The 21,509-nt window shown below is 43.3% G+C and overlaps 2 protein-coding genes across 2 annotated transcripts; one reads left to right on the top strand and one right to left on the bottom strand.

Moving 5' to 3' along the window:
* Positions 1-7,576: 7,576 nt before the first annotated feature.
* Positions 7,577-12,197, bottom strand: LOC139367503 (uncharacterized). The gene is made up of 6 exons (XM_071105736.1): positions 12,083-12,197; positions 11,616-11,788; positions 11,305-11,398; positions 10,942-11,101; positions 10,463-10,615; positions 7,577-10,228 (listed from the first exon to the last, which is right to left on the bottom strand). Exons 2-6 carry the CDS (start codon positions 11,747-11,749, stop codon positions 10,053-10,055), a joined length of 717 nt encoding a protein of 238 aa, XP_070961837.1. The 5' UTR covers positions 11,750-11,788; positions 12,083-12,197; the 3' UTR covers positions 7,577-10,052.
* A 353-nt stretch (positions 12,198-12,550) lies between these two features.
* On the top strand, positions 12,551-21,213 carry LOC139368154 (WD repeat domain 24). Its single transcript, XM_071106753.1, has 12 exons — positions 12,551-12,576; positions 12,736-12,837; positions 13,194-13,255; positions 13,448-13,931; positions 15,054-15,231; positions 17,195-17,867; positions 17,994-18,103; positions 18,188-18,303; positions 18,447-18,551; positions 18,888-19,228; positions 19,546-19,730; positions 20,070-21,213. Exons 4-12 carry the CDS (start codon positions 13,451-13,453, stop codon positions 20,236-20,238), a joined length of 2,358 nt encoding a protein of 785 aa, XP_070962854.1. The 5' UTR covers positions 12,551-12,576; positions 12,736-12,837; positions 13,194-13,255; positions 13,448-13,450; the 3' UTR covers positions 20,239-21,213.
* Positions 21,214-21,509: the final 296 nt, after the last annotated feature.

The raw sequence follows: 21,509 nt of genomic DNA, 5'->3' as shown, positions 1-21,509 counted from the left end.
CGTATCCTTTTCCTGTCCGCTCAGCCAACCTCCCCGGCAACACCATTCAAAACACAGGAAGTTATTTAATTCAAAACTGTACAGAGCAGGAATAATTTTTCCCAATGTACCCATATCATCATAGAATGATCTCTGTTTTGTGGTGGGAGGGAATTTGGTAGCAATATATGCAGGTGAAAGATGTGTAGCTGTCTTTATATTCTCATTGTGGAGCATCCCTTTTGTCTTTTGTGTTGAAGCTTAACCCAGCTTCAGGTCGAACCTGTCAGAGAGCCATTATGATTAATACCATGCAGCGTCAGCTCTCCTTTGCGTTCAGAGTGGGTTTATGACCCTTGAGGTGCTTCTTACTGGACAGATGTGTGTTCTGTCGGTATTCCTCACTGCCCCTTTTAAAGACATGAGGCAGAAGGACACCAATGTTCTACTGCCCAACATGCACCTAAACACTAGATCTACACTGTGGAATAAGAATAGGAATTCACAGGATTAGGTATTACATGTAACAAGGCATGCAGCTAGGAAGGTGGAAAAGACAGAGAAGAAAATAAATCAATGCTGAAACCGTGATATCCTATTTCCCCACCATCACCACTGTGGTGCTCATGTCCCTAGTAGCCATTGTCACTCTCATTTTCCACCCAACCTAAATGCTTCAGCAGGTTAGCATAATCTCTAGCAGTACCATACCCTAGCCTGCTAAAGCACCAGCATCTCATCTAGCCCATGCTCTAAGGTCCAAACTGAGACGTGTGCTCTTTACACCCCCGGACACACCAACCCGCACCCTTCTCCTGTGTCACCGTCTCCAAGAACAACCACTGCCTGATGCTGTAAGTCAGCGCGGGAACGCAAAGCGAGCGACACAGGCCTCTCTGTCTATTCTCACTCTAACAGACGGAACTAGGGAGGGCAACGGACATGTCATCATCGCCTGACCTCTGACCTTCGTGTCCCAGCGGGCATTGGGTTCAGTCTGTCAAAGCCCAGTCTATACCTCAGTGTCTCATTCTTAGAGACTGTATACTTTTGTAAAGGAATGTACACATAAAAAAAGGAGTGTTAATCATTTATTTCTGTTTCTTTCTTGTTTGGGAAAACAAAATAATAACATTTCAAATGGTGCAGACGAAATGCGATGATTGTTGTTCTTATGATATCTCCTACTATACAGCTTTGATCCTCTGAAAGTGATTCGACAGCAGACACCCCTGGTTACTATGATGAATGAACACCAATGAAGCAAGTTACACTCATCTTTATAAATCTTAGTGCTTTACAGAGTAAGCCATAGAAGAACCCATTCGACGTAGAAATGGAAAACAAAGGCAGAGTGAAAACAGTCAGTGACTGTTTGCTGGTATATGCTTCGGTGAAATTTCTGCCGTGTGGTCCTCAATGGTAATGTCAAAGCTGATAATAACACGTGTCATATGAGTTATGTGGCAAATGAGACCGGATGACAAAGCCAAACTGTTTGTGCAAGAACATGCTTGAGAAACGCTGGACTGTCGCTCTCAGGCGACATTAGATATTTGTTGATAAACACATCTTAAAACCTTGGTTGCCAGATAGAATATTTAGACACACGTTACTACATGGTTGCCAGATTCTAAATCCCCCCCAGTGTGGTGATGCCTGACGACAGTATATTTTAGTTAGTGACACATTTTGGATAGAGAAACCTGCCACAAATTAGCTCATTGACTGAATCAAGAAATTGCTAAGCTTTGACTAATCTTGAAATTCCATTCACTTATTTAATTTCTGTATACTTTTTTTCTTCAGTCTGTAGTCTATTTAATTTGGAAGATGTCTTCTGACTGCTTTAGAAAACTTTTAGAGTTGCCAATGCTGTCAATTGGTCTTAGACATAATCCTCAGCATACATGATTATGTCACTGACAGAGGATACAGGCATACTGAGTGTGCCATAACGAATAACTTTATGAAAGGTGAATTCTATCTAAGAGGAGGATAATTGTGCCTCGTAAGCTAAAGAATCCATAGCACATTAACCCAGAAAAGGCATAGGGCTGATGAAAGGGCTATAAACTAAATACCGATGTTATTGTAAAACACATAAAAAACTGTTAAAAGGTCCAATGCAGCCATTTTTATCTCAATATCAAATAATTTCTGGTTAACAATTAAGTACCTCACTGTGATTGTTTTAAAAATGTACTTCTTAGCAAAGAGCAATATCTCAATAAATAATCTGGCTAGGACTGAGTGGGGAGTGGAAAACTGAAAACTAGCTGTTATTTTCAGAGCGGTTCTTATGGGTCTATTAACGAATTGACGTCACCAGGCAGGCCAAAACTCCATCCGACCAAAACAGGCAGACATTTCAGGTGGTCTTTTCAAACAGCTCTTACACTAAAAAGACATTATCATAATTTTCACAGTATTATTCCAACCTCATAGCGTGGAAATATACTGCATATAAAACAAAGGAGAATGGGGTTTTTGACTGCACTGGGCCTTGAATAGGAACCTTCCAGGAAATGAAAACTAAACGACTAAAGGGGTGACAAAAGCTGTACAAGTACAAGGTACAAGCTTCTATCTCCCCACCCTTAAAAACGCACCCAGGTCCCAGTTCAAACAGGCTTTTTAATTGTATTTTTAAATCACTGTATGTCTAATAAATCCCTGTACAGTGGGGCAAAAAAGTATTTAGTCAGCCACCAATTGTGCAAGTTCTCCCACTTAAAAAGATGAGAGAGGCCTGTAAATTTTCATCATAGGTACACTTCAACTATGACAGACAAAATGAGAAAAAAAAAATCCAGAAAATCACATTGTAGGATTTTTAATGAATTTATTTGCAAATTATGGTGGAAAATAAGTATTTGGTCACCTACAAACAAAAAAACAAAAAATTATTATTTAAGAGGCTCCTCTGTCCTCCACACACACACATTTTTTTCCAACAATTGTTTACAGACAGATTATTTCACTTATAATTCACTGTATCATAATTCCAGTGGGTCAGAAGTTTACATACACTAAGTTGACTGACTTTACACAGCTTGTAAAATTCCAGAAAATTATGTCATGGCTTTAGAAGCTTCTGATAGGCTAATTGACATCATTTGAGTCAATTGGAGGTGTACCTGTGTATGCATTTCAAGGCCTACCTTCAAACTCAGTGCCTCTTTACTTGACATCATGGGAAAATCTAAAGAAATCAGCTAAGACCCCAGAAAAATAATTGTAGACCTCCACAAGTCTGGTTCATCCTTGGGAGCAATTTCCAAATGCCTGAAGGTACTACGTTCATCTGTACAAACAATAGTACGCAAGTATAAACACCATGGGACCACGCAGCCGTCATACCGCTCAGGAAGGAGACGCCTTCTGTCTCCTAGAGATGAACGTACTTTGGTGCGAAAAGTGCAAATCAATCCCAGAACAACAAGCAAAGGACCTTGTGAAGATGCTGGAGGAAACAGGTAAAAAAGTATCTATATCCACAGCAAAACGAGTCCTATATCGACATAACCTGAAAGGCCGCTCAGCAAGGAAGAAGCCACTGCTCCAAAACCGCCATAAAAAAAACAGACAACGGTTTGCAACTGCACATGGGGACAGAGATCATACTTTTTGGAGAAATGTCCTCTGGTCTGATGAAACAAAAATAGAACTGTTTGGCCATAATGACCATCGTTATGTTTGGAAGAAAAATGGGGAGGCTTGCAAGTCGAAGAACACCATCCCAACCGTGAAGCACGGGGGTGGCAGCATCATGTTGTGGGGGTGTTTTGCTACAGGAGGGACTGGTGCACTTCACAAAATAGATGGCATCATGACGGTGGAAAATTATGTGGATATATAGAAGCAACATCTCAAGACATCAGTCAGGAAGTTAAGGCTTGGTCGCAAATGAGTCTTCCAAATGGACAATGACCCCAAGCATACTTCCAAAGTTGTGGCAAAAGGGCTTAAGGACAACAAAGTCAAGGTATTGGAGTGGCCATCAAAAAGCCCTGACCTCAATCCTATCGGAAATATGTGGGCAGAACTGAAGAAACGTGTGCAAGCAAGGAGGCCTACAAACCTGACTCAGTTACACCAGCTCTGTCAGGAGGAATGGGCCAAAATTCACCCAACTTATTGTGGGAAGCTTGTAAAAGGCTACCCAAAACATTTGACCCAAGTTAAACAATTTAAAGGCAATGCTACCAAATACAAATTGAGTGTATGTAAACTTCTGACCCACTGGGAATTTGATGAAAGAAAGAAAAGCTGAAATAAATCACTCTCTACTATTATTCTGACATTTCACATTCTTAAAATAAAGTGGTGATCCTAACTGACCTAAGAACAGTGACTTTTTACGAGGGTTAAATGTCAGGAATTGTGAAAAACTGAGTTTAAATGTATTTGGCTAAGGTGTATGTAAACTTCCGACTTCAACTGTATACAGTGCCTTCGGAAAGTATTCAGACCCCTTGACTTTATCCACATTTTGTTAGGTTACAGCCTTGTTCTAAAATTGATTAAATTGTTTGTTTTTTTCATCATCAATCTACATACAATACCCCATAATGACAAAGCAAAAACTGGTTTGTAGACAATTTTGCTAATTTATTAAAAAATAAACTAAAATATCACATTTCCATAAGTATTCAGACCCTTTACTCAGTACTTTGCTGAAGCACCTTTGGCAGCGATTACAGCCTCAAGTCTTCTTGGGTATGATGCTACAAGCTTCGCACACCTGTATTTGGGGAGTTTCTCCCATTTTTTTCTGCAGATTTTCTCAAGCTCTGCCAGGTTGGATGGGGAGCTGCACAGCTATTTTCAGGTCTCTCCAGAGATGTTTGATCGGGTTCAAGTCTGGCCTCTGGCTGGGCCACTCAAGGTCATTCAAAGACTTGTCCCAAAGCCACACCTGCATTGTCTTGGCTGTGTGCTTAGGGTCATTGTCCTGTTGGAAGGTGAACCTTCGCCCCAGTCGGAGGTCCTGAGCGCTCTGGAGCAGGTTTTTATCAAGGATCTCTGTACTTTGCGCCGTTCATTTTGCCTCGACCCTGACATGTCCTTCCAGTCCCTGCCGCTGAAAAACATCCCCATGCTTCACCGTAGGGATGGTGCCAGGTTTCCTCAAAAAGTTCAATCTTGGTTTCATCAGGCCAAAGAATCTTGTTTCTTATGGTCTGACAGCCCCCAAGCGCTGCCCCCGTGCTGCAGAAATGGTTGTCCTTCTGGAAGGTTTTCCCATCTCCACAGAGGAACTCTGGAGCTCTGTCAGAGGGATCACCTCCCTGACCAAGGCCCTTCTCCCCCGATTGCTCAGTTTGGCTGGGCGGCCAGCTCTAGGAAGTGTCTTGGTGGTTCCAAACTTCTTCCATTTAAGAATGATGGAGGCCACTGTGTTATTGGGGACTTTCAATGCTGCAGAACATTTTTGGTACCCTTCCCTGGATCTGTGCCTCGACACAATCCTGTCTTGGAGCTCTATGGACAATTACTTTGACTTCATGGCTTGGTTTTTGCTCTGACATGCACTGTCAACTGTGGGACCTTATATAGACAGGTGTGTGCCTTTCCAAATCATGTCAAATTAATTGAATTTACCACAGGTGGACTCCAATCAAGTTGTAGAAACATCTCAAGGATGATCAATGGAAACAGGATGCACCTGAGCTCAATTTCGAGTCTCATAGCAAAGGGTCTGAATACTTATGTAAATAAGGTATTTCTGTTTTTTGGTTTTAATAAGTTAGCAAACATTTAATTATGGGGAAATCATTTTATTTAACCCATTTTAAAATATGGCTGTAACATATCAAAATGTGAAAAAATTCAAGGGGTCTGAAGGCACTGTATATTATACATATATATATATGAGTGGAACCATATATATATATATATATATATAAATACAGTTTATACAGGTTTTATACCAATTTTCTGTATAAATAGCCTCTAAAATAGACCATCGAAATGTTTGTTTACTTGGAAAGCTGTGAGTGCTATAATATGATACAATATCAGTACTTGTTGAATTTACAACATAACTGATTTCAGCCAGTGTATGGCTGTGGATTGACTGCATTGTTTGAATGGCAAACTGACAGTTCATTTTTAAATTAATGTAATCATTCCTCTAAATCTGGCTGGCTAGCTAGCTAACAAACATACAGTGCATATAAATTCTTCAAATTCCTTTTTTAATACCAAATCTTATCACAGCACTGGCAAACCATGGTTGACTGTGATGTCACGATATGGGCCAAAAACTCCTTCCCACCGGATTTTTTTCCAAACAGTTTTTACAGTAAAAGGGCATTATGATAATCTTCACAATTTCAGTGTTATTTCAACCTCATTCTGGGTTTTTTTAATGAAATTTTTAACTGCACTGCCCCTTTAAGTTAGTTGATCTTAATGTATGATCAGTCTCAAATAAGTCTCCAACTCTGTATTCATCGACATGCTCATTTTTTCCTCTCTCTTTTCACCATGGCATATGAGGCAGCCGTCAGGGGAAATAAGAAGTGCATATATCCTAATTAAGCAGGCAGAGAAAAGTCGTCAGGAGTGGTTTATTATCCATCTGTAAGCCAAATTACCTGGCCCTAGGCCACCTCCAAAGACAGCAGCACTAACAACACATCTTCTACAAAAGCCCATCCAATCCCACTCTCCTTTTGGCTATGAAGCTGTCTGCTTCATCCAGACAGCCGAGGATCTGGGGGGAGAGGCATAAACACTGTAATGAAGGAGCAAGTGTCATCTACAGGCTGATATGTGACAACTTTGCCGTGTGCCAAAGTGTGACTGTGAGCGATGCAGGGAGAGGGGGAATAGAGAAAGAGGAATGGAGGTGGCACAACTCATAAAACACCACTGGGGTCGTAAAGCAGCTGTGTGTGCCTTCATATCTTGTCGTGTGCCCATCACAACGCCTCGGGCGTCGGAAGTGATGTATGGCTGTTACGCAGGGCTCAGTTCTAACAGAACCTGGGGCTCCACCAGTGTAAAATCTCTTCTTCTTTCAGTAAATGTGACAGGCCGCATGATGTTGATTTGATTACTGTCTTTTGTTTTCATCTACATAGGTGGGCCTGGTGAAGAATAGCATGAATAGAATAGGGGCAGCCAGCCAATCATACAGTATCATGTGATCCATTTTATTAGAACACCACCACCACCACCTTTTTAGTGAGCGGTCTGAAGACCCCCCTCATATTTGTCAGTGTCCATGAATAGCCTAACACCTTGAAGGTAGTATTGTTGTTGAACCACATCCCAATTAAAGGACGTCACTGTTAAAAGAGAGTGGAACCAACGTACCATCTTGCCACGTGCCCTCCATTTTCCTTGGATGCGTCAAACCCCTTAGTTGACATCATTCTATGGAGCTGTTCTCAAACAACTTTCCCTGTTCATTCCTTCTCTGCTTGTCCGTGTCTAAATGCAACAACTTTTGTAGCAAGCATACTTGAGATTTATACTGTTATTAGATATTCCAGACCCCATGTGTTTTGTCATAGGGGAGCTTTTTTTTTTTTGCACTTGTTGTAACGTGATAAACTGAACATGTCATTGTGCCAATATGTTATAGTGCCATTTTGCTCTTTATTTGATGCTTTCATAGGTATTACCTTCTTACCACAATCCGTTGTGTTCTTACGGATAATGCCTTGTTACATCCAATGCATCTACACCCTAAACTTGGCTGTTGCGTTTGTGTGTGATTAAAGGCATCCGGTTAGGAGGATCACTGCACTGCATCACTGATCTGATCTTTATATTTTATGGATATGTAGATCAACCAACCTTAATGATATCAATATGCAGTATCTGCTTTAAGCTGATGCTTGTGACCAAGCAGGATGCCTTCTCCTAGTATGTGTCAGCGGTGTACTACTTGAACATGGGGTACTGTAATGCAGTACTGTATGAGGCAAGCTACTGTAGCTCATTAGCCAGATAAACTTATTTTCAATAAGAATCGAAGCAAGCAAACCAGCACATTACTTTCTCAGTATCCTTCTAATACAAAGAAACTTGATAGCAGTGGAATCCACACATGGTTTGACCAACATACAACTATCAACAGTTATCCAAGTTGTTTTCATCCATCTCTAGACCATTATAATACCAGTATATGGAGGTTTTGAATGCAGAATATGGTACAATATTATGGATAATTGAGGCAGTTTGGTTTAAGGTCATGTGTGCTGCTGTGGTAGTTTTCACTGGCTGTTATCTTGCATTGATAAAATGGTGCCAAGCTTCGGCAGTTAAGTTTCCAAATCCAGACCAGAGGTTGTACCAATACAGCTTTACAAAAAAATAATTGTAAAAAATTAACAAAGAGGCTATTTTTCTCTGGGTCACCAAGAAACAAATGAAAACTAAATTTAATGTAAATATGGATAGTTTATATTAAAGTCCTCATTAATTATTTCATGATGTATTGTACTTTTTAAATGTTCTGAACTGAACCATTTTCTATTGTATATATTTTGGTTTTATTTTGTACTGTTCATTGTATTTGCTTTAATTTAGGAACAATATGAATAAAGAACAATACTGTGGAAATGTCTCATCATCCCACCGCTATATTTATTATACGAGCCACCTTGTACATACACTACATTATCAAAAGTATGTGGACACCTGCTCGTCGAACATCTCATTCCAAAATCATGGGCATTAATATGGAGTTGGCCCCCCTTTTGCTGTAATAGCTGCCTCCACTCTTCTGGGAAGGCTTTCCACTAGATGTTGGAACATTGCTGCGGGGACTTGCTTCCATTTAGCCACAAGCATTAGTGAGGTTGGGGACTGATTTTAGGTGATTAGGCCTGGCTCGCAGTCAGCTTTCCAATTCATCCCAAAGGTGGGATTGTGGTCTGGGCCCTGTGGAGGCCGGTCAAGATCTTCCACACTTATCTCGACAAACCAGTTCTATATGGACCTCACTTTGTGCACGGGGGCATTGTCATGCTGAAACAGGAAAGGGCCTTCCCCAAACTGTTGCCACAAAGTTGGAAGCACAGAATCGTCTAGAATTTCATTGTATGCTGTAGCGTTAAAATTTCCCTTCAGTGGAACTAAGGGACCTAGCCCGATCCATGTAAAACAGCCCCAGACCAATATTCCTCCTCCACAAAACTTTACAGTTGGAACTATGCATTGGGGCAGGTAGCGTTCTCCTTGCATCCACCAAACCCAGATTTGTCTGTCGAACTACCAGATGGTGAAGCATGATTCATCACTCCAGAGAAACATTTCCACTGCTCCAGAGTCCAATGGTGGCGAGCTTTACACCGCTCCAGCCGATGTTTGGCATTGCCGACATTAGGCTTGTGTGCGGCTGCTCAGCCATGGAAACCCATTTCATGAAGCTTCCAACTAACAGTTATTGTGCGGACGTTGCTTCCAGAGGCCGTTCGGAACTCAGTAGTGAGTGTTGGAACTGAGGACAAAGCTCTTCAGCGGTCCCACTGTGAGCTCGTGAGGCCTACCACTTCGTGGCTGAGCCATTGTTGCTCCTAAACGTGTCCACTTCACAATAACAGCACTTACAGTTGACCAGGGCAGCTCTAGCAGGGCAGAAATTTGACAAGCTAACTTGTTGGAAAGGTGACATAATTTGACAGTGCCACGTTGAATGTCACTGAGTCTCTTCAGTAAGGCCATTCTACTGCCAATGTTTGTCTACGGAGATTGCGTGGCTGTGTGCTTGATTTTATACACCTGTCAGCAACGGTTGTGTGGCTGAAATAGCCGAATCCACTAATTTGAAGAGGTGTCCACATACACTATATATACAAAAGTATCATCAAGGGGCACTACACATTGTGGGTACATGGGGTGAGTTAACCAAGCACCAGATGCTAAATAAATACTGTTTAAAGATTTAATTTGGAAGTTTATTTGCACGTTACACTGTAAAACTAGACATACCGTAAAGACAAAACACTACTGCAATAATGTTGAGGTAGCCTGACAATTCTTTCATCCCAGTCATATTCTCTATTGTCAAATTAAAGGCTTTACAAGGTAGTTTTCTGAAGAAAAAAAGTTTACTTGGTCCTCTGTCTCTTAGCTGGCCTGTCATTGGTCTCCGGGTCTGACTTATTGTGAAGGCTGTTCTCTAGATCCACATCCTTCAGCAGGGGGAGCTGCAGCTGATTGGCTACCGCCCATGCCCACAAACACAGCTCCACCCTATGGGGGGTCCAGTCCCGCACGCTGTCCACTGAGGAAGATGGAGGCAGGTCAACAAACAACGTCAGCATAGATTACGACATGGGGTTTCCACATCCCGGGTATAGTTTCCCCCCTCTTCTGTCTCTTACACACACACCAGGAGGAAGCCTAATGCACATGGAGCAAAACTACAATGTTGCAGATAGATAATATGCAAATGTGCATTACACACACACCACACACACACGCACACGCACACACACACACACACACACAATCTCACCTTTGTTAAGTGTTTGTGTGTGTGTAGCCATCTTGTTCAGGTAGAGAGCATAGTGCCTGGGTGTGTACTGAATGGGCCCCAGTCCAGGGATACTTTCAACGGCCTCGTCGGCCATGAATGCAGCCTGCTCGGGAGCTCCTGCTGCCAATACAGCTGGAACACAAAGGCCAGTCAAAGATAGTCCAAGTTAAACTGTGCCCCTTACCAGATCGCTGTAGTTTCCTGAATATTAACTATGCTTTAACAGAGTGTTGGGAACCTCCGTCCTGCATTGTGAGCTTTGTTCATGAGATTGATAGGCCTAAATCAATTTATCCCATTAAGAAGGTGACTGAACCAACATTGTTTAGGTTACTTTTTTTCTACTCTTGAAAGGAAGAAAACATGTCAGCCTTCTCGGTCTTGTCAGTCTTAAAAATTGCCTAAAAAGTGTTTTCTCATCCTGCGAACCAGACAGACGGCCCCTGGGTGCTGCTGACCTGAGGCGGTGGCTGGGCCCAGGGCTTTGAGAGAGCGGAGTTCTGTGATGGCTGCCTGGACGTCAGGGAGGAGACTGAAGGCCTTTCTAGAGCACTTCTCCACCATCTCATCACTGTTCGAGGCCACGAGCTGCTGCAGCCGCGGACGGAATTTCCCCCTCTGCAGGTGATACAGTGCCAAGACATTTCACAACCAGTCAGGGAGCAGGGAGTTTAAAGAGATTTCTTTGGTCATGGACAGTAAGGAAAGTATAGTTACTTTAATTTTTATTTTTATTTTAATTTCAAATTATTACATGGAATATCAGAAACATTCACTTACTACTTAGTCAATAAAGCTATGCATCTATCTGCACTACTTACAGTGAGCTTCCACTCCATCAGTTTCACCAGCTCTGGTTGGGTGACGTATTTATAAGCACGCCCAGCGATGGCTACAGGCAGCTCCTCTTGATACCTGGCCAGAGACGAGGCTCAGACTAAATATCCCATGTTTACTTACATCAATCAAAAGGCATGCATAAATGTCATTGAAGGATTTCCCGTCCTGATAAATTGAAAGCTCAAATCTATGTGCGTTTATGTTAATTCATGTGACAGATTGACTGTAGTTGTGATGATAGTCTGCTCTTCATTGATACCTGGTAATGGGATCATATATGTGCCACACTTACCATTTATCCAAGGGAAGCAGTTTTCCAGACTTCTTGCCCTTCCCAAGGGACTTGGCCTCCACTACCTCCCAGTATTTCCCATATAACTTTCTCCAGACAGCTGGGTCTTCGCAGGTGAATAGTGCTCCACTCATTGCTTTATAAAGGGTTAATGGGCCAAAACCACCTCAGACCTGAGTGGACATTACAGAGGGGAATGTTGTTATTCCTCAAAACTCCTGAAGGAGGGGGGCCTTTTCCCCTGACACACTGCAGATGGCAGCTGCTATCTAAACCTTTATATACATTGGAAAGTTCTCAGTTCCATAGGCCTACTCTCTGTTTTGATATTCATTCTGGCCCAAAATAGCCTATTCAATAGATATAGGTGCATGAACTGAAACTGTATGGGAAGAACAAGAAACATGCATTCAGCTGCGACTTCAAAGTCGTGATGTCAGAATAATAAAATGTAGAAAAACACTTACCATCCACATGTGTAGAACAGTAATAAAATGTTACAAAACAAAGTATGAACGATGAATGAATTCCTTTCAGAACATGTACTTCCGTTTTGTTATGCTTGTTTTCGTTAGATTCATGGTAATAACAGTTACAACTTCCGGTTCTCCAGTGCAGTGAACAATTTTTTTTTTTTCAAACGCAAGGTCAGTCCTCCAAAATTAGCGCCAATTGTTGTGCACTGAAAACATTTATATTGGGAAATAACGGTACCTTTCTCGTCAACTAATATTTTGAACCTGCTAGTAAAATAATTAGCATCATGTCATCCGACTGCTATGTTGCAACTAACGTTAAGTACTTTAGCAAGTTAACGTTAGCTAGCAAGCTTTATAGTCAGCTCCCAGGTGATTTCTGCTTGCAAATTAGAAGACAAATTGAAATGCATTCATTGGCTGTGTGTCTCAGTCTTGGTGTGAGGTCATATCGAGAACGTGAACGACACAATTAGTATAGCTAGGTACGTTAGCTACCCTAGCCAGATCCTAGCTAATATTTATAAACATTTCAAATGGCAGGTCGTAAACTTCCCTAAACATTGCAAAGTTCAGTGGTTACATTGTTTTAAGCAATGACTGGTCATCTTAGTTTTATGCGCCCCTCTGTTCTAATCATGCAGGAATCTGGAGAGCTGGGAGCATTAAGCAGTCCGCCATGCACTTCGGGCAAAGTGGAGTGAATATTCTCTTGAGCCATGTTATAGAAGACTATTGGGTTGTAGGTAAGTACTGTTTGTTGTAACTTGTGAATGTTTAATCTGGTTGCAGTAATTGTCTCAGCCTCAGTGACGTATCAGTGTAGCTACTCTTTAAAGATCATTTGATTTTGAAGAGTTGCAATGACAGTCAGGGTTTTTGCTCCAGCTTGGACCTCAGCACCTGAACAGGAAGGGACTTTGTCTAAGTAGATACTGGTTAGGCCTAGGTACTATCAGGTCGTGGCTGGCTGGTTGGGGCAAAAACCTACAGACCCACTACTGAATGGGTTCCCTTTCTCAGCTCTACAAGATTAACATATACGTGTGGATGATTGTTGAAGTGGAGTATAATGACACTTTTCTCTGGTGACCTCTGACAGGACTGTATGAGGAGGCCTCTGTGTTTCTCTAGAGGCAGAGAGGATCGCTGCTGCTGTTTGGAGTAAGTCCATTGAAATGAATTAGAGATTACAGGGTCTTATAAATATGTGACAGACCACTGCCAGCAGCACAGCTCAAGTACCAAACTGAGCTCTCTTCATAGTAGCAGTGCCATCTTCTGGTGAAACTATGGGCATTCTTTTGGAATTTCCCAATATAATTTCCCCAACCACCCTTCTTTGTCCCCCACCAGGCCATGGAGAAGATGTCGCGGGTAACCACAGCCCTGGGCGGCAGTGCCATCAGCGGACGCACCATGTTCTGCCACCTGGACGCGCCCGCCAACGCCATCAGTGTGTGCCGCGATGCCACACAGGTGGTGGTGGCCGGCCGCAATATCTTCAAGATCTACGGCCTGGAGGAGGAGCAGTTTGTGGAGAAGCTCAACCTGCGCGTGGGCCGCAAGCCCTCGCTCAACTTCAGCTGTGCCGACGTCATGTGGCACCAGATGGAGGAGAACCTGCTGGCCACGGCTGCCACCAACGGGGCGGTAGTCACCTGGAACCTGGGCAAGCCATCGCGCAACAAGCAGGACCAGCTGTTCACCGAGCACAAGCGCACGGTCAACAAGGTGTGCTTCCACCCCACCGAAGTCTACATGCTGCTCAGTGGCTCCCAGGATGGCTACATGAAGTGCTTCGACCTGCGCAAGAAGGAGTCAGTTAGCACCTTCTCAGGTATGTGTGTCTGTGGATAGTTCTTGCACTTTTGAGGTTGAACCCAGGAGTAACACCTTGGGTGGAGTGTAGAAATACCTACCTGGGCCTGGTTTCCCGATAGCGATTCATTTTAGGCTTACAAGTGTTTTAACGATGCATCATTCTTACAACGGCCGAAGATGTAACATGCGCTTCCCAAAACACCACGCAGAAAGAACGTTCGCTGAGTGCGTTGTTGGAGCATGTATCAATACTGATAGGAAGAAAGGCAGCACTGCTCTTTGATCAGCTTTCTCCATTCAAATCTTGCCTTAACATAATAATTATTCCACAATACTGACGACAGATCAGCTCCTAGAGTTATCACCTTACGGCTGCAAAATATTGAGGTGGCTTATTCTAATGCTTACCTTACCTTACCTATCTTCAAGATCTACGGCCTGGAGGAGGAGCAGTTTGTGGAGAAGCTCAACCTGCGCGTGGCACTAAATTTCCGATTTAATTTGGCACATCATTGCGCACATGTTGTTACACATTAAATATATTGAGGCAAAATTACAGACAGTGTAGCATCGAATATAACTCAATTGACTGAACATGAAATTGATTCCCATATGATTTAAATGTATATGCCTATGTAGGATGCAGTTCTCAGTTTTCATTTAGAACATATTTTTCTCCGTCACTTGCAAAGACATTGGCAACTTTGTATTTATAGTCAACTTCTTTCCGAAGTTATCGGCGGTCACAGAGAGACAGATAAACAACTTGATTCTATGTTGAACAGAGATCTTCTGTGTATAAAGTGACGCAGAAGGGCAAAAAAAGCATCTAACGATGCACTTAGCTGTTCTATGAGTGGTCTGTGGCAGTTGGTAAATAACAATAGTTTTTGAAGTGCGACTTTACTAACGATGGTTTGGGAAACAGCTGGGTGATTTAACGATGCTCCTACGAAGGTTCTAATCATGAACTTAACCTTGAGATGCTTTTGGGAAACCAGGCCCTGCTCATGTCCAGGAATGCCTCTGGGATACAAAACAAACAGCATCTTATTATTTACTAAATAAACATAGTCGCACGACATGGTAATGTACCTGGCCTGAGAACATTCCTGTTTATCAATGTTATTTTTTTCAGGTCAGTCGGAGAGTGTAAGAGATGTTCAGTTCAGCATGAAGGATTACTTTACTTTTGCTGCTTCCTTTGAGAACGGTAATGTCCAGCTGTGGGACATCCGGAGGCCTGACCGGTATGAGAGGATGTTCACAGCCCACACCGGCCCTGTGTTCTGCTGTGACTGGCACCCCGATGACAGGTAGGGAGAGGCTTTAGAGAAAGACATGTTGAAAAAACATTGATGTTTGCATTGGTTGACCATTCATCTAAAGTGAATTTTCTTTAGATACAATAATCATTCTTGCTTACAGTGTGGCTGTTGAATAAACCTGAATCAACAGTAGATTGATCAGCCAATTTATATTTTATTTATTTATAATAATGACAATTACAACAATACTGAATGAACACTTATTTTAACTTAATATAATATATCAATAAAATCAATTTAGCCTCAGATAAATAATGAAACATGTTCAATTTGGTTTAAATAATGCAAAAACAAAGTGCAATATGTGCCATGTAAAAAAAGCTAACGTTTAAGTTCCTTGCTCAGAACATGAGAACATGGTGGTTCTTTTTAACACGAGTCTTCAATATTCCCAGGTAAGAAGTTTTAGGTTGTAGTTATTATAGGACTATTTCTTTATACCATTTGTATTTCATATACCTTTGACTATTGGATGTTCTTATAGGCACTTTAGTATTGCCAGTGTAACAGTATTGCTTCCGTCCCTCTCCTCGCTCGAACCAGGAACACATCGACAACAGCCACCCTTGAAGCATCGTTACCCATCGCTCCACAAAAGCCGCGGCCCTTGCAGAGCAAGGGGAACAACTACTCCAAGTCTCAGAGCGAGTTACTTTTGAAACGCTATTTGCGCTTTCCCCGTTAACTAGCTAGCCATTTCACATCGGTTACACCAGCCTAATATCGGGAGTTGATAGGCTTGAAGTCATAAATAGCTCAAAGCTTGAAGCACAGCGAAGAGCTGCTGGCAAACGCACAAAAGTACTGTTTGAATGAATGCTTACGAGCCTGCTGCTGCCTACCATCACTCAGTCAGACAGCTCTATCAAATATCAAATCATGGACTTAATTATAACATAATAACACACAGAAATACGAGCCTTTGGTCATTAATATGGTCGAATCCGGAAACTATCATTTCGAAAAGAAAAAGTTTATTCTTTCAGTGAAATACGGAACCGTTCCGTATTTTATCTAACTGGTGGCATCCCTAAGTCTAAATAAGTCTAAATATTGCTGTTACATTGTACAACCTTCAATGTTATGTCACAATTATGTACAATTCTGGCAAATTAATTACGGTCTTTGTTAGGAATAAATGGACTTCGCACAGTTCGCAACGAGCCAGGCGGCCCAACCTGCTGCATATACCCTACTCTGACTGCTTGCACGGAACGCAAGAGAAGTGACACAATTTCCCTAGTTGTAAAGAATTCATGTTAGCAGGCAATATTAACTAAATATACAGGTTTAAAAATATATACTTGTGTATTGATTTTAAAGAAAGGCGTTTATGGTTAGGTACACATTGGTGCAATGACAGTGCTCTTTTCGCGAATGCGCTTGTTAAATCATCACCCGTTTGGCGAAGTAGGCTGTGATTCGATGAGAAATTAACAGGCACCGCATTGATTATATGCAACGCAGGACACGCTAGATAAACTAGTAATATCATCAACCATGTGTAGTTAGCTAGTGATTATGTTAAGATTGATTGTATTTTATAAGATAAGTTTAATGCTAGCTAGCAACCTACCTTGGCTTCTTGCTGCCCTCGCGTAACAGGTAGTCAGCCTGCCATGCAGGCTCGTCTTGGAGTGCAATGTAAGGCAGGTTGGTTAGAGCGTTGGACTAGTAACGGAAATTTGCAAAAACGAATCCCCGAGCTGACAAGGTAAAAATCTGTCGTTCTGCCCCTGAACAAGACAGTTAACCCACCGTTCCTAGGCCGTCATTGAAAATAAGAATGTGTTCTTAACTGACTTGCCTAGTTAAATAAAGGTGTAAAAAACGGCCACAGTCAGTGTCCAAAAATACCAATTGTTATGAAAACTTGAAATCGGCCATTCCGATTAATCGATTGACCTCTAATCAACAGCCACTTTGCTAATGTATTGACCTCTGTCTGCAGGGGTTGGCTGGCCACTGGTGGCCGGGATAAGATGGTGAAGGTGTGGGACATGACCACCAACCGGGCCAAAGAGATCTACTGCGTCCAAACCATTGCCTCGGTGGCACGGGTCAAGTGGCGTCCTGAGAGGAAGTGGCACCTGGCCACCTGCTCCATGATGGTGGACCACAACATCTACGTGTGGGATGTCCGACGGCCCTTCATCCCCTTTGCCACCTTCGAGGAGCACAAGGACGTGACCACGGGCATCGTGTGGCGCCACCAGCATGACCCCTACTTCCTGCTGTCAGGCTCCAAGGACAGCACACTCTACCAGCACATGTTCAAGGACGCCAGCCGGCCCGTGGACCGGGCCAACCCCGAGGGGCTGTGCTTCGGCCTGTTTGGCGACCTTGCCTTCGCCGCCAAGGAGAGCCTCATCAGTGGCGACTCCAACAGGAAACCCTACCTGGGTGGCGACCGCCGCTACCCAATCTTCTTCTTCAAGAAGCCCGATCTGACGGAGCAGTTTGCCCACGTGTCCAGCGCACTCAGCGTGTTCGAGTCGTCTCTGGAGAGCAGGCGCATGGACTGGTTTGTCAAGACGGCGCTCCTCTACCTACTCGGCGGCAAACCCTTCGCCGAGCTGTGCGACCACAATGCCAAGGTGGCCAAGGAGCTCAACAGACCTCAGGTTGGCCAGTCTTCCCCTCAGAGATGAGTTGCATTCATTTACACATATCCAATTAAACATTGTTGTGGAACTAAGTAGAGTTTTAAGGATCACTAACAAACCTATTTCATATTTCCCCATTTGAAGGTTTCTACTACATGGACGATGCTTCGGCTCATGTTCTCAGATCCAGCGAACCTCTCGACACCTGGTCCAAATAACATCAGCAAACTGGGCAACCTTCCTTTAATGAACAGGTACTGACCACAGGCTTTACATAAAACCCATAAGCTGAAAAATAGTGTGGACAAACTAGAATCCTGTTTTTGTGTCCGCCCAAGTTTCAGTATGAAGGAGATGGGGACGGAGAGCAGGCTGGACCGTAGTAAAGGAGAGAGCAGACAGGACAACATTCACCTGGAGCCTGGGAACTCGCTCATCAACAGCAACAACGACGGTGAGAGTAAACTCTAAAAACATTCAAGCTGCTCCCACTTGACTGAAGAAATGAATCAACATATAGGTTGTTTTTGTGAACCACATTTTACTATGATGGATGCAATATATGAGTAAACAATACAGAGATTTGTCCCACTGCAGAGAATGAGGAGACCGAGGGGAGTGAGGGACAGGCGGAGTACATGTTTGGTGACGCTGAGCTGGATGACGATGACCTCTACTCTATGGAGCACGAAATCCAGGCCGGTGAGTCTGACCCCAACACAGGTCGTATACATTCAACACTGATGACTTGGACTCTCCGAGGGTGTCCAAGGGGGAGTTGGGGAAATACATTGATTTAAAAAAAAAAACACATTTCCATTTCACACCTCACACTCGTACAGGTTACCCACTTGTACATGCAGTGAAACGAGATAAATATAAGCACCCCCTATTTGACCTTTGATGTAGCCAATAGCCTCCACTAACCTTATATGTCAAATGCCATTTCAATGAAGGTTACAGCCATGTTTCATAGCTAGTCTATGATCTAGGCCTAGTACTTTCTGAGCATTATTCTTCTCTCTCCGGTGTTTTCAGTGGAAGAACAGGAGTACACGCTCCCCCAGGAGGCCTTCCCGCTGCGCCACGAGATCATGGACAACCCGTCGGTCCCGGAGCACCTGCAGCAGGACAAGGCCGACTCGCCGCACGCCAGCGGCAACGAGGCGGAGGTCATGTGCCTGACGCCCATAGAGTCCCTCTCCCTGATCGCCATCTCGCAGCCGCTGTTCAGCCCCCACCTTCCTTCCCGCTTTTTCTGCCCCGTGGTCAGAGAGATGCTGAGCCACTACGCCGAGCAGGGCGACGTGCAGATGGCGGTCTCGGTGCTCATCGTCCTGGGAGACCGCATCCGCAAGGAGATCGACGACCTCACTCAGGTCAGAGCTAGGGCTATAACAGTTGTCATGGTGAAGAACTGAAGCTTTCTAATAGGAATAATGTTGAGAATATGTATGGTCAATTCCTGAACCAGAATACAAATTCAATGATTGTGTTGCATAAAATGAATTTGGATGCTCTTGAGAATTCTGAATTCTGAACGATTTAACATAGCTGATTTGGTTTACAAATAACTGCTTGATTTACTAAATAATGATGATGGAGGTTAGAGTCTTGGTAATCTGCATGTGTTCCAAGCGGACAAATATTTTGTTTATTTCTGCATGTTCTAATAATAGCGGTGACCCTATTTCAGGAGCACTGGTACATGTCCTACATTGACTTGCTGCAGCGTTTCGAGCTGTGGAACGTGTCCAACGAGGTCATCAAGCTGAGCACTTGCAGCGCCATCACCTGTCTGAACCAGACATCTACCACGCTGCACGTCAACTGCAGCAACTGCAAACGGCCCATGAGCAACAGGGGCTGGATCTGTGACCGGTATAACTTTTACCTACCTAACACAGTAAATGGTTAAGTGAAGCGTTACTAACCTAATGAGAAACAGTGCAACTAAATGGCAAATTACATATTTCTAGATACTCTCAAATCAAATGTATTTATAAAGCTATTTTTTACATCCGCAGATGTCACAAAGTGCTACACAGAAACCCAACCTAAAACCCCAAACAGCAAGCAATGCAGATGTAGAAGCACAGTGGCTAGGAAAAACTCACTAGAAAGGCAGGAACCTAGAAAGAAACTTAGAGAGGAGCCAGGCAAGAGGACATTTGGAAAGTTGTGCAATATAGCCACTCAACTTCTTTTCCCGTTCCCCAGGTGCCACCAGTGTGCCAGTGTTTGTGCCGTGTGCCACCATGTGGTGAAGGGGCTGTTTGTGTGGTGCCAAGGCTGCAGTCATGGCGGGCACCTGGAGCACGTGATGAACTGGTTAAAGAGCAATTCTCACTGCCCGGCTGGCTGCGGACACCTGTGTGAGTACACCTGACCCTCAGCTCCACCCCCTCCCAGCCAGCTCTCTGTGAGAGGGGGAGCACCTCACTTGGCTCATGCTGGCCTGGGTCTCACACTCCAGGCTGGCCTCTCCAAAGACTGGGGTCCACAGGGGGGTGGCAATGGTAGCAGGATGACTGTATTGGAAGATGGGTCGGTAAGACTGGAGTCCAATTCATTAAACCAGTCGGAGAGGAGAACGAGTGATCATGTACCTACCATATGGAGCACTGTTAAAAGTTTGAGATGGGCCCACTGGCCTATTCAGTGCTCACTTTGACAATGACAGAAACTCAAAGTTAAGTGAACACAATAATGTATGTGTGAATGTGTGTATATATACAGTTGAAGTTGGAAGTGTACATATACCTTTCCTGACATTTAAACCTAGTACAAATTCCCTGTTTTCAATCAGTTAGGATCACCACTTTATTTTAAGAATGTGACATTTCAGAATAATAGTATAGAGAGTGATTTATTTCAGCTTTTTTCTTTCATCACATTCCCAGTGGGTCAGAAGTTTATATAGACTCAATTAGTATTTGGTGGCATTGCCTTTAAATTGTTTAACCTGGGTCAAACGTTTTGGGTAGCCTTCCACAAGCTTCCCACAATAAGTTGGGTGAATTTTGGCCCATTCCTCCTGACAGAGCTGGTGTAACTGAGTCAGGTTTGTAGGCTTCCTTGCTCGCACACGCCTTTTCAGTTCTGCGCACAATTGTTATATGGGATTGAGGTTAGGGCTTTGTGATGGACACTCCAATACCATGACTTTTTTTGTTCTTAAGCCATTTTGCCACAACTTTGGAAGTATGTTTGGGGTCATTGTCCATTTGGAAGACCCATTTGCGACCAAGCTTTAATTTCGTGACTGATGTCTTGAGATGTTGCTTCAATATATCCATTTAATTGTCCTTCCTCATGAAGCCATCTATTTTGTGAAGTGCACCAGTCCCTCCTGCAGCAAAGCCCCCACAACATGATGCTGCTACCCCCGTGCTTCACGGTTGGGATGGTGTTCTTCAGCTTGCAAGAATTCCCCTTTTTCCTCCAAACATAATGATGGTCATTATGGCCAAACAGTTCTATTTTTGTTTCATCCGACCAGAGGACATTTCTCCAAAAAGTATGATCTTTGTCCCCATGTGCGGTTGCAAACCAGTCAGGCTTTTTTTATGGCAGTTTTGGATCAGTGGCTTCTTCCTTGCTAACCGGCCTTTCAAGTTATGTCGATTATAGGACTTGTTTTACTGTGGATATAGATAC

The sequence above is a fragment of the Oncorhynchus clarkii genome, chromosome 16 (genome assembly GCF_045791955.1).
Source record: "Oncorhynchus clarkii lewisi isolate Uvic-CL-2024 chromosome 16, UVic_Ocla_1.0, whole genome shotgun sequence".
NCBI lineage: Eukaryota > Metazoa > Chordata > Actinopteri > Salmoniformes > Salmonidae > Oncorhynchus > Oncorhynchus clarkii.
Note: the sequence above shows the minus strand (reverse complement) of the source record. Positions and strands in the feature narration are given on the sequence as shown.